General features: G+C 45.4%; 1 protein-coding gene across 2 annotated transcripts in view; it reads right to left on the bottom strand.

The window, feature by feature from the left end:
• The window catches only part of DPYD (dihydropyrimidine dehydrogenase), a 609,807-nt gene extending 608,838 nt beyond the window's left edge, over positions 1 to 969 (bottom strand). For both annotated transcript variants that reach the window (XM_077332983.1, XM_077332982.1), the window contains exon 1: positions 714 to 969. In XM_077332983.1, the coding sequence (XP_077189098.1) occupies positions 714 to 752 (39 nt within the window). In that variant the 5' untranslated portion in view covers positions 753 to 969. The remainder of the gene's footprint in view (positions 1 to 713) is intronic.
• Between the last annotated feature and the right edge of the window lie 12,912 nt (positions 970 to 13,881).

Genomic DNA, 13,881 nt, shown 5'->3' on the forward strand with positions numbered 1-13,881 from the left:
CTTGAAAATACAGGTACAAGTAGGAATGTAATGTTCAGTTTGGGTCACAACATTAAGTTTTTAACGGGGAGAGTACTTATGCCATTTATGGAGGGCCAACCCTCTATAAATAGATGGCATGGAAGCTAAACTGGCTGAAATGGTTGTTGGAATCGTGTATTATGATAGTGAGGGGAAGGGGAACAGGTTTTTACCAGAGGAGGGCGGGACACAAACTGGATTGCTGTCTCAGGCATGAAAATGTCTTGGGCTCCCTCTGTGTTTGTCATTCCATTCTGATTTTACAGGGAGAGAATAGAAGCCAACACAATGTTTTCCATCCGCAGGTGATCACCAATCACAACTACCAGGGCCAAAATACTATATTCAGACCGCTGTGGTTGCAAAGTTAATAAAAAACGGCGTGTATGGGGGGGCGTGTCTTAAAGTACGAAACGCAGGCTATTTCTCAGCCTGCTTTTGGAAAAATCCATCTCGTCACCCGGAAGACCTGGCCCCAGCCACAGATTTACGAGATGAGCTGCTAATGAGGAGTAAGAGGCCCTTGGCACCGCCTCCGAGGGCCTCCATAGTTCACGTTATTAACCCTATTCCCAAACGCAACCCGTCCCCTTTTACGGCTGCCGTCGCAGCAGTGGATTCACGGGTCAAAGTGCGTCTTCCCGGCTCACGCCTGTCCCTTCCTCGGGGTCCCTGCAGGGAGAAGCGGGTACCTCAATATCCACAGGATCCCGGCTAAGGAAACGGTCCATAGCGCCAGCCGCGTCCTCCCGTCTTCCCGCGCCCCGCAGCTCGCAAGACTTCCGCACGGCCGGAGGCAAGTCCTCGGGAGGCGAGAGAAAAAGCCCTGGAAACTAACGCGGCAGCAACGCCCCGGTGGGCGGACCCCAAGAGGCGCCGCGATTTCGCGTCCCCTTCGCCAGCTGCTCGCCCTTTGCTACCGCGCGGCTGAATCCGGGCGCTCAATTGCAATCAGCCCCAGAGCTTATTGGCAATGCCGGCGATAGCTGCACTTCCTCGACTGTAAGGATGAAGAGGGGGCGGGGATGTGCACTACGCTGACCGCGCAGGTTGCAGGCTTGGTTGTTTGTTTGTTTTTAATAAGAAGGTTCCTGTGTTTTGAAACTGGTGCCAAACAAGGAGGCATTCCGCTGCAGACGTTTTTTCCAGGCGTGCAACCGGGGGAGGTGGAGAGAAATACTATCCCCGCCGTGTATTTCTGCTTATCTTTTAGCTGTTCAAAATCTGCCAGACAAAAGAGTTGGGCAACGGGACAGGGAGGGACATCTGGGAGCACCTGGCAAACTGTACTTATGTTGAAATTAAAAAATATATATTACAATACTATTTTTGCGTTTTATGCATTCTATGAAAATTTGTGATGCTCCATATAGACCACATTTTTAATCAAGAACCCCCCCCCCACACACACACACACCCCGGCCAATGATGTCCGCTTTACCAATGTTAAAATCTGGTCACCTTACATTACAGACACTTGAGAATAATATTTTAGATATGAAAAGGCAGAAAGCCCACACCTTTATTAACCCTTACCAGGCCAAAAAGCCTCCAAATGCCCCAGAACAGCCCAAAAGAAGGAGAAAATATCCTGACATATCAATGTCAAGGACCCAAACAGGTCAAAACAAGAGGAATGAATTCAAGCTTCCCTAGGATAGAGCATAACTTTAAAATATATATTAAAATTAAAATATATTATATTAAAATTAAAAGCCCAATGCTTATCATTGTATACACACAATAGGGAGAGGTGGTTGAATATGAGTTGTTTGGAACTACTGGGCACAAGTAGGGCAGACTTTAATAAATCCAGAGCCATGATGAGCGTCATCCCATGGACTGGAATCCTGGAAGAGAAAGGAGCAAGTGACAGGTGGGCCCTCTTTAAACAAGAGGTATTGCTTGCTCAAGCCATGACTATTCCAGCAAGATGGAAACATAATGGGGGATTCAAGAAGCCTTTTTGGATGAACAGAGAACTTCAGGAGGTGCTAAGTGAGAAAAATTAAATATTCAAGAAGAACAGTATCTAAAGAAGAGGATTTGCTGGTTACTAGGCACTGTGGGTCAGCCATCACAGAGGCCAAAGCTGGGAGTGAGCTGAGACTGGCCAGGGAAGCCCACTATAACAAGAATAGCTTTTTCAGACATGTAACGAGCAAATGTAAGTTGAACAAGGCAGTAGGCCCACTGTTGGGTGAAGATGGAGAAATTCTGACATAGGACAGAGAAAAAGCTGAAAGGCTCAGTACTTATTTTGCCTCTGTTTTCCTGGAAGACTATGGACATATCTAGGGATGGTAGTAGGCAAGGTAAAGTGTCTTGGTGGCAGGTTGACATGGACAGAGAGTTTGTCGAGAGGCCTCTGACTACAGTGGATGAGTTCAAATCCCCTGGGCCAGATGGTGTGCACTTGAGAGTGATCAAAGAACTTTCTGGAGAGCTTGTCCAACATCTCTTGTCCAACATCTTTAGGACCTCTGAACACACTGTTAAAATGGGCAAATAAGAACAAAATGTAATTCAACAAGGAGAAGTGTAGAGTTCTACATCTGGGTTATAAAAATGAAAAGTATGCACACTGGATGGGAGATATACTTCTGGGTAGCAGTGTGTGTGAACGTGATCTTGGGTTAGTTGTGGATTGTAAGCTAAATATGAGCTGACAGTGTGATGCGGCAGTAAAGGAGGCAAATGGAGACTTGGGCTGTATCAACGGATGCATCACATCAAAATCACAAGGTGTCATAATCCCAGTTCAAAAATGATGTGGAAAAATTGAGCAGGTTCAGAGGCGAGCAACAAGAATGATTAAGTCCTATGAGGAAAGGTTGAGGGACTGGGGAATTTTCAGCCTGGAGAAGAGGAGGTTGAGAGGGGACATGATTACTGTCTTTAAGCATTTGAAACATTGACAGAGGAGGGCAGAGAAAAGTTCCTGTTGGCAGCAGAGGATAGGACCCGCAATAATCGGTTTAAACTACATGGCGAACTGTATCAGCTAGATCAGTGGTCCCCAACCTTTTTGATGCTGGGGACTGGCGGCAGCAGGGAGGGCGATTGCGCAATGCGCGTGCACAGCCCTGCTTCCCTCTCCCCCGCACCCACAGTAAGAAGCTTCCCGGGCCGCAAGTTTGCGGCCTGGGAAGTTTTTTACTGTAGGGGGGGCGGGGAGAGGGAGGCGCGGCCCGGTGCCAGGGGCGCCGGGCCGCCGGTGGCTGGGGACCACTAAGCTAGATATCAAAGAAAAAAGGTCAACAGTAGGCATGTGCAGTTACCTTTAAATCTGGCCTGCCTTGGGCTCCGAGAGATCTTGATCTGGCTCAGGCACTGGAGAACCTGCCTCGACTTGCCCCGGGCTCCGGAGTAGACGAGGTGGAGCTTCAGAACCCATTATAGTCAATGGCGCCATTGACCATAATGGGAATTTTCAGGTTTCCCCCTTTCCCATGGCCTGGGGGTGGGGGATGTGAGGATTAAAGTTAAAGGCTCAAAACTTGCAGCATATCTTCAGGTGGCTCTTCTCTGACTCTTCCTCAAGTTTCAAAAAGATTGGACCAGGGGGTCCAATTCTAGGGGCTCTCAAAGAGGGGGCTCCCATTCGCTCCATTATACCCTATGGTGAGAAAACACCATAGGACAGTGGTCCCCAACCTTTTTATCACCAGAGACTGGTCAATGCTTGACAATTTTACTGAGGCCTGGAGGGAGGGACGTTGCCACCGCCGTCTAAGCCCCTGCTCTGCTTGCTTTCCTGCTGGTGCCCCTGACTTCCCGCCGCCCACTGGGGGGCGCTGCCAGCAGCAGCTGCACAGTGCCATGCCGAGGGTGAGCCCCAGCCATGGCGGCCGCCAGAGAGCACCAATGGTGAGCTGGCGGCGGAGTGGCAAGGGCAGCCCCTGAGGCAGCAGCCAGGGAGGAGGACGAGGAGGAGCCGCAGAATGGTATCGACTGATCCACGGACCGGTCCCCAGACTGGGGGTTGGGGACAACTGCCATAGGACATAATGGGCCCATTACTTCCAATGGTGTTTTTTCTCACCATTGGATATAATGGGGAGAGGATGGGGAGCCCCTAGAATTGGACCCCCTGGTCCAATCTTCTTGGGACTTGGGGGGGGAGGGAAGTCAAAAAGAGGCACCTGGATCTACCCCAGGCAACGGAGATGTTGGAATCCTGAACAATCCCAAAGCAGGGAGGGACGCACTGTCTCACTCAGGGCTAGTATGTAGATGCCACCCTCCATGCAGGAGATAATGGGAATAAAAAGGATTTGCTGTTCATCTTCACACAGATAGCAGTTCCTTCCCATTCCCATAATCTCCCCTGGGTTAAAGGGACACTGCATGCCAGAACTGCAGGGAACAGCTGTGGCTGGTTGCTCAAGCAATGCTTGGGTGTCAGCCTCCAGGCGAGAACTGGAGAACCACTAAAGTCCTCTAGTGATATAGGGATGCCAGCCTCCAGGGGGGACCTGGAGGCACACATCAGAGGGATTTGTGTGTCAAATCCACACCAATAGACCACCAACTAGCCCTGGGGAAGCCTCAGAAAGAAATGTGGGAATGTCACGTGGATACCCTCCTCCTCAGAAGGATTATTGCATGAACCCACCTACTGCCCTCCAGTGAAGGAGCACAGGGTGGCCTAAGCGCTTAATCCATGCTCCTATCATCACAGGCTCTCCCATCCAGCCCCCCCCCCAACAACAAATGCAGAAAAGTCAAGAGGCAGACTAGCTGCTGATTTTGGTACACCGCTTTTCACTACCGAATGGAGTCTCAAAGCAGCTTACAATCACCTTTTCCTTCTTCTCCTCATGCCAGACACCCTGAGAGAGCTCTGTGAAAATATTGAGATCATTAGTACGAGGACCCTACAGAGTTCAGTAGATATGATTTACTCATTCATGTGTGGAGGTACAGTCTATCATAATGGATAGCAAGATAATACAAGTGGCAAATACAGAGTAGCAAAATTTGACTGCACCTTCTGACTATTTGAGATATTAAATCAAATTGTTTGTAGTGTATTTATAATCTATTATGTTTAATGAATGTTAAAGTTGTTTTAACTTTATAATATGAGGTTTTAATGATATTAATTAAGACCATACTAAATTCTAATTGTGCTAACTGACAATCAACAAGGATTAGCCACATTAAATTGCGTACAGACAAGTCCAGTAGGTGGGATTCCCATAATGATTACATCTTTAAACCGCTCCTGCGGAGCGGATTAAATAATTGGCTAAGGGCAGCTAAGGAGGGCCCTCCGATTGTCATTCCGGCGGCAAGGGACCAATCGCGAGCTTCATTCCTCCCGATCCTCCCCTCCTCTGCCGTCGCCTGCATGAGGCTGACCGCCGCCATTTTCACCCTTGCTGCGCACAGGCCAGGTCGCTGCCTGGCCGTGCGCCCCACAGGACCCAACGGCGCCAGCGCCTGGCCCTGTGGCCGCTAACACGCCGCCACGCCACCGCCTCTCACGCCCACGACTGCCTGCCGGCAGCAGCCGACCACAGAACACACGCGAGCGGCGCCAGAGGCATCAGCGGGAATGGCCACGCCCGCAGCCGCCAGACCCAGACGCGGCAGCGGTCACGACCAGCACGCCAGGACAGGTCGACCGCTGGCCCACGCTGCCAGGACTGGCCACTTACGGAGCCTCAACAACCGGCACCACCACACCCGCCACGATGGTGGAGCCGCCAGCCACTGAAGATGGCTGCTTTCCTTCAAGGTAGGCGCGCCTCCGGGGGGGCCTGGAAGTGGCGGCACCTCGCGTCCCGGCCCACACCCGGCCTTGCATATGTGGCCAGCGGCCGGGAAGCCGGAGACACACCCCGCCGCGATCACAAGGCCCGCTAGTGCCCGCTGTATTCGGGGTGCAGCAGGCTTAGTTTCTAGTCTATAGATATCTCACATACCAGCTACTGCAAAATATCACAGTGCTGATGTTGTCACTAACAAATTACATGGTCTTTAAAGAATGATGGGCAGATCATAAGTGTCTGACAAACATCTTTCATTGAAAATAGAGGCCACTTTGTAGCCTTAGTATACATAGCCAAATGCTTTGTCATCTAATGGGCGATGTGTATGAATGGATGAAGAGTATTCAAAACCCCAGGTATTAAGTAATGCAAACGAAAAATGAAAAATGCTTTCCTTTATAGCAAACTCTTTGCAATGTTGGTTTTCTTATTTAGCTTGTGAGAAACTATCTTCAGATCAAAGAATGTTAAATCCATAATATCATGTTTATAAGTCATAAAGTAGTTGCTAATTTATTTATGTTGAAATTGAAATACAGTTGGCTGTCCAATTTAGAAATTATTATCATTTTGTGATATTATCATTTTGTGAATTTTTATGCATGGGTTCTGGATATTTTCTTAATTTTCAGTGACAAATTAGTCTTTTGTAAAATAGGTGACAGAGCAGCACCCCACCATCAGATTTACAGCCAATACTGATACAAAACAAATGCCATTTTAGACACTTTGAATTTGATATCTGAGGGAGACTTTTAAAATATTTCCTCCTACAGAAAGCCATTAGATAGGAATACACTTCTAAACTTCATATCCTACCATCCCTTGCATCTCAAAAGAAACTTATCTTGGTTTCCAGTGAGACTTCCATTCCAGAAGCCATGCTTCAATGGAGCTTCTTTGTGCTTGCAATTAAGGTATTCCAGTAAAAAGGAATGCTTCTGGGATGTCTAGAAGTGTCTAGAAGTGAGGTGTGAACCCGCTGGTGATAAGTGTCTTAATGGTCATAATCACTGGACAGTAAATCACCTCAGCAGGAGAAAGAAAGGAGAAACACGTAGACCTTGAAGGATTAATTCTGGTCACAGTAGTTCATTTCCAAGACAACGGTTTATATGTTGGAGAATTTTCACAAAAGGCAGTTGAGTTGAAGAAGTTATGAATCTCTTGAGAGATTATTCTTTTCTCTTGGTGGTAATGAATGTGCAAATGCCCCACCTAAATTTAAGGATGCTAAGGAGAAGGAGGAAGAAGAAGGATTTGCATTTGGCAAGTCTGTTAACTCTTATGACTTGCTGCCTGTGTTGTTAAATATTTGGAAATAATTTATTACCTGAGATAAATCTTTAAAATAGGAAGAGAGAAAAAGAAGATGACACCCCGAAATAAGAAAGACGCTGAAATGCCAACTCCAGCTCAGAATGTAAAGAAATTAAATATACAGGACTTAATGAGCAAAATAGAACAAATGTCTGAGAGACTTTGATATGAGCTAGAAAGTAAATAAAATTCAGGAAGACTTGTCTAACATCAAGAATGAAAGAGCAAAGATGTATCCGCATGAACAAGGTGTTAACCAACTAGTGGAGGACTTTAAGATGATTAATGAAAAATTAGTAAATGTGGAAGAATGCTTGGGAGACTTGGAAGAAGATAAAGAAAGAAGAAATCTCAAGACAATTTTGCAGGAACTTTGTCAGAAGGCAAAATTACTATGTTCTTTATGTCCACTATGACAATAAGGTACAGATAGAAGGGAAGGAAATCATTCTGATGAAAGAACTCCCAACAAAAATATTAAGATTGAGAAAGGAATATAATTTCATAGCTGAAATTTTGAAGAAAAAATGTTTTCAGTTTAAAAGTTAAAAGATGAGAATAGCTGATACACAGAAAGCAATTTTTTTTTACTAAATACAACAAAGACCACCAGATTTAATCGTTGTTTGAATTTAACAATTTAACTTAACCAATCATGCAGTTTACTAAAATTTTGAGTTTTATTTCTTGCTTGAAGACTGCCAGTGAGGGGGAGCTCACCACCTCCTTAGGCAGCCTATTCCACCGCTGAACTACTCTGACTGTGAATTTTTTTTCCTGATATCTAGCCTATATCGTTGTGCTTGTAGTTTAAACCCATTACTGTGTGTCCTCTCCTCTGCAGCCAAGGATGTTCAAGTGAAGACAACTCATTCTTGCCAGATAATCTTTGACAAATGTCAAGATACAGGGCTATTTTCAAAAGTTTTAGAACTTCTTTAACAGGTCTCCAATACTAAGACATTACAAAAAGAAATCTTTATATCTAAGAAGCAGACATCACAGTTGTCAAAGATGATCTGATTTAGTGTTTTAACAGCTGACAAAGATTATCTCTGATGTCAATTGGTTTGACAGCTTGATTGCAATCAAAGCTCAGGCAATTGGCTTCAGCAGTTTACATTTAACTCTTACTCCATTCAACTGGGGACTATTATCAAAGAGGTATTTTACTATGGTGGCTTGTGGGTCCACATAATGCAAAAGGTTACTACATTTTTTTCTCTGACTTGGTAATCCTTTAAGGTAAAGGTATTCCCTGTGCAAGCACTGGGTCATGTCTGACCCTTGGGGTGACGCCCTCTAGCACTTTCATGGCAGACTCATAGCAGCATTTTCATGGCAGCATTTTCATGGCATACGGGGTGGTTTGCCAGTGCCTTCCCCAGTCATTACCGTTTACCCCCCAGCAGCAAGCTGGGTACTCATTTTACCGACCTCAGAAGGATGGAAGGCTGAGTCAACCTTGAGCCAGCTGCTGGGATCGAACTCCCAACCCCATGGGCAAAGCTTCAGACTGCATGTCTGCTGCCTTACCACTCTGCGCCACAAGAGGCTCTTGGTAATCCTTTAGAATGTATTAAATGCATGGGGAGCTGTTCTTCTCGCTAGTATGATGGATCTGTTGGTATTTTTCATATTATATATCTTTTCTGATTAAATGTGCTATAACAAAGCAGAGATAAAACAAGGTATTCAGTACTGGAATCTTGTTGCATATTAATACAACTAGAATAAAAAAGAACCACTTTTTGGGTTAGTTTTGCCAACTATGTCATGGTAATTTTTCTTATACTGATGTTGTACCCATTTCATGTGGCTGCTTATACTTCTTTACTAGTAAATCTGATTGATCAGCATTGGCTTTCTAAATGAGAATTTGATCAGAGATGTCACTAGTAGAACAATATATTCTCTTTGAATGTGTAATTTTCCTTTCCTTAAGGGGGCTAGACATAATGAATGTCTTTTTCATTGCTTTATAAAGGGATTTTGATAGGCGAATTCTGCACCTTTTAAAATAGGAAGCCTTAGTGAGCATCATTGCTGGAATTCTAGTAAAGCAATTAATATATGTGTTTCTCCCTGAATTGCCCTTGTAATTTTCCAGTAAATTTTAAATTGTTTGATGAAACCAATGTTTAACAAATAAATGCCTTTTGGTGTTCCACTTTCCCCACCAATTTATCCAATGTCCTTTAAAAAGGTAAATAGTCACTATGATCTGAAGACTTCTCCTGGAGCATATTCTTATTTTTAAAGAGGGAAATTTTCTTTTCCTTTTCTTGTTGTTGAATTAAGGCTTTTATGCTACTTCTGCATAAGGTGGCTACTTGTGACTTTGTAATGAATTTTCCTGTTTTATTTATGTATGGCGTTTTATGCTGCTGCTCTTAAGCTGGCTAACTCACAGAGGCTCACAACAGTAATAAATACAATAAAATCAGTAAGACATAATTTAAAAAGCTTTCCCACCATCCTCAATCATCCCAAAAAGATTCCTCTCTACAACCCTCACCAAGCCTCCAACCAGCTGTTATTTAGAGTCTGAATCTTAAGGAGATAATTTGTGATAAACTCTAACCTCTTATAAATAAGTTTCACTGTATCTGCTGTAAGCGCTGTTTGTGATCCCGGCAGACACAGATCTTTAAAACTCTTTCTAACATTTTGGTCACATGTCATCTGTCCCCAATCTACCATGTACCTCATCCTCCTCTTTACTCTGATGGATCAAAGGTACAAACTTGTTTTTAGGGGAACTGGAGAAACACTAGTAAAAAACAATGCAGTCAGCTTTGTTTTGGTTTTATATTAAAACTAGCTTCAAAGCCCGTTCCTAAGAATGGGCCTTGAAAGGGTCCCCTCCCCTGGCTCCCAGTCAGACAGCTTAAGGTGGCTTTGGGCTTGCAGCCAGATCAAGTGGGGCGGGCGGGGGCTGGCTACCTCATTAACAGGCCGAGGACTGAGCTCCTTAGCAGGCAGTCAGCAGGTCCTCGTTAGCAGGCCCTCCACCACAACCCTTTGCCCAGGGCCCTTTCCCCTTACCTGCTGCTGGCTCTAGGCACTGAGGTGCGTCTGAGATCAAAGAGGCTTGAGTCCATGGATGGCGGGCGGGAGCTGCAGGGGCAGGGCCAATAAGGGTGCAGCAGCTTTGCTGGCTGCATCCTGATTGGCCCTATTCCAACTTGGACATCTGGACATGTTCCACCCCCAGGCTGTTTCACAAATATATGGAGGAACCATGGATAAGGTTCATAATCAAAATGGCAGGCCCACTTTTCACTCATTTTAATACATTATATATATTCAGTATAAGAGCCTCTTCTGGCGCAGAGTGGCAAGGCAGCAGAAATGCAGTCTGAAGCTCTGCCCATGAGGCTGGGAGTTCAATCCCAGCAGCCGGCTCAAGGTTGACTCATCCTTCCATCCTTCCGAGGTCAGTAAAATGAGTACCCAGCTTGCTGCTGGGGGGTAAACGGTAATGACTGGGGAAGGCACTGGCAAACCACCCCATATTGAGTCTGCCACGAAAACGCTAGAGGGCGTCACCCCAAGGGTCAGACATGACCCGGTGCTTGCACAGGATACCTTTACCTTTACCTTATATTCAGTATATGGACAGTGTGCCCTAAACTGAGACAAAACAGCTTCAAAAGGACTTTAAAGAACAACTGACAGAACTAAAGCAGTTCCACAGGGCCTACAAAAGGGAGCTCCTCCACCAGGCATTTGGTTGAGGTTGACCTGTCCATCGCTTCCAGTTGGCCCCCAAGCCCTCCCCTCCTACCATGACTGTGAACAAATCCACCCAACCCCTAGGTCTCAGTACGAGTTGAGCTAGGGCTCTGGCAGTTTCACCTTCCTTTAATGTTGCTGTTATTATTATTATTATTATTATTATTATGTAAATACTATTGTTGTTTCCACCTTGAATAATGTTACCTGTATGATTTCGTTGTTTTACGGAAACCACCATGAGCCTTTGGGGAGGGCAGTATAGATATACAAAAATAAAATAAAATAAACTTACAATTAGATGTAAAAACCACCAGATCTGAACCAACCCCAGAGTACAGCAAATCCACATGAACACTGAAGTCACTCAAGATGATAAGTCTTAGGTATTGTAATGCCCAGGCAGTGACCACCTCCAGGAGACTCAACAGCACAGCTGATGGAAGTGATTGAAAGTGAGGCCTCAAAAGGGTGCAATACCTCAGAGTTCACTGTCTGCCTACCTCTGTATATGTGTCATGCTGAGGGTCAGCCATTGCCACCGATCTTCCAAGAGCAATGCAGGGGTGTCTGTGGCCATGTGCATTCCTTTTGAAGGGGCGTGCATGAGGGAGGAGAGCTTTTCCCTTTAACCTATCTCACATATAGAATGCTAGTAGCTTTGCCTGGAGATGAGCTGTCCTTCCAGGGCTCAATTCTCACCTGGAGGCTGGTATCCCTAAACCTCAGCGGGATAAAATGCTACAGAGACTCCCCTGCAAAGCAGTCATCCGTAGAGCTGATTGTTATAATTTGGAGATGATTGGAATTCTGGAGTTCTTCAGGCTCCATGGGTTGGCTACCCCAGGTTGGAGATATTCCTTGAGGTTTGAAAGTGGGGCCTCAAAAGCACATAATGCTTCCCCCAACCATGCAACCACCCCTGGCCTATTTCATGTCAAGAAAACATTGCAGAGAACAGAGTTTCTCCTCCTTCTCCCCCGCCCCGTGACTCACAGTCAGACTCCCAGTGTGCCGATTATCACAATCTAGTTTTCCCTAAGTATATTCTCAGATGTAGATGTAGAGGGGTCCCAAGGACTTCTACACCCAGGTCTCAACCAAAGGCCTGGTAGAAGAGCTCTGTATTGCAGGCCCTATGGGACCACGGGAGCTCCTCCAAAGCCCTCAGCTCTGCCAGGAGCTCAATCCACCAGGAATGGGCCAGGACTGAAAAGGCCCTGGCCATGGTTGAGGCCAGGTAAACGTTCCGTGGGGCAGGAACCAGCAACAAATTTGTACCACCAGAGTGCAAGGCCCTGCAGGGGCCATAAAGCAATAGGCAGTCCCCCAGATATGTGGGTCCCAGTTTGTGAAGAGCTCTAAAGGTTAATATCAGAACCTTGAACCTGATCCGGGCCGCAACTGGCTACCAATACAGCTGCCTCAGCATCTGTGAGGTCTCTAGCTGCTTCATTTTGTACCAGCTGCAATTTCAGGATCAAGAACAAGGGCAGGCCCACAGAGAGAGTTACAGAAGTCAATCCTGGAGGATTGATCCACCCCATGGATCACTGTGGACAGGTGTTTCAGGGACATGTAGAGCGCTAGTAGCTTTGCCTGGTGAAGATGGAAAAACACCAGCTGTGACCTGCACCTCCATAGTAAGGGAAGTGTCAAGGATCACTCCCAAATTCCTGACACAGGGTGAGATGTTAAGTTGCACCCTGCCCAGTTTGGGCAATCATGTTTCCTGGTTTGTCCTCTTCCTTCCCAGCCAGAGGACCTCCATCTTGGAGGGGTTGAGTTTCAGGTGACTCTATGGCTTCCAGAAAACTGGCAGATGTATTTGGGGGGGGGGGGTAGTCCAGGTGGCTGTCCATTAGGAGATAGAGCTGGGTAGCATCAGAGTACTGATGACAGCCCCAGCCCAAAGCTCTGGACCAACTGGGCCAGAGGGATCATAAAGATCCTAAAGAGCGTTTCCTTGCAGTTACAGTTACATGCAATTCCTTTCCATAATCTATATACAGCCAATGATAATCCTTTATCTCACTATTCATGCTAACCTTGTTCAACTTGTGTATCCATATTCCTCATTATTTATTTTATTTGATAATGTGACTGTAAGATATGGCAATGTTATGGCATTTTGAGTTTGACTCCCTGGCCTTGGGATAGTTATCAGCAATTCCCTGGCAGGAATGTTTCACAGCTGTATGGAGATGGATGGAGCAAGCAACATATGGAGAGGTGAGAACCTTTGATCACTAATAAAAGGCAGTTCGGTTCTCCCTGTGTAAAGTACACTGAATTCTAGGGGATTGTTTGGCTGTTTTGACAAAGGATTATCATTGGCTGTATTTGGCTGTGACACAGTCTACAGATGTAACAGAATTGATTTTTTCTGTATATTCCCTGTCATGTAAGAAGATCATAGTCTGAGGAAGAATGCTTGCACTCGAAAGCTCACACCCTGAATAAATCTTTGTTGGTCTTAAAGGTGCTACTGGACTCTGATCTTAGTTTATATTGTCAGGCATACTTGTTAATTTATACTTATTACAAGGATTGCTCTTTGCAGTTAGACTATCCATCTCTGGCTTTTTGGAGGCTTCCTGTTTGTCTTTTGGAGGCTTCCTGACCCTCTCTAAGTGGAATGCATTAGGGTCAACTTCTGCTAGAATTGATCCTGTTCCTCTGGCAATTTTTGCAACTCTATTTTCACATGTTAAATTAACATTATGGTTCAATCCAAACCTAAACATTGAAATAAAATCTTTTATGGATTTTTACATTGGACTGTAGCAATAGATTAACGAGCTTTTGTAATTTTCTAAGCTTTTCAACTTCTGTTGAATGGCAGTATTTACAACTGCAACATGTGTTAGTGTCTCAGAGCCCACTTTGCTCCTGGAAATTTGAACTGAATTAAGGCAGAAAACAAAATCTACCATATCTGTCTATAAATATCTGTTGTCAACTAATAAATAAGACATGCAAAGTATGTCTGTGTCCCCACCCTGGCTTTGGCTGCTGCCTT

Source organism: Paroedura picta, chromosome 4 (genome assembly GCF_049243985.1).
Source record: "Paroedura picta isolate Pp20150507F chromosome 4, Ppicta_v3.0, whole genome shotgun sequence".
NCBI lineage: Eukaryota > Metazoa > Chordata > Lepidosauria > Squamata > Gekkonidae > Paroedura > Paroedura picta.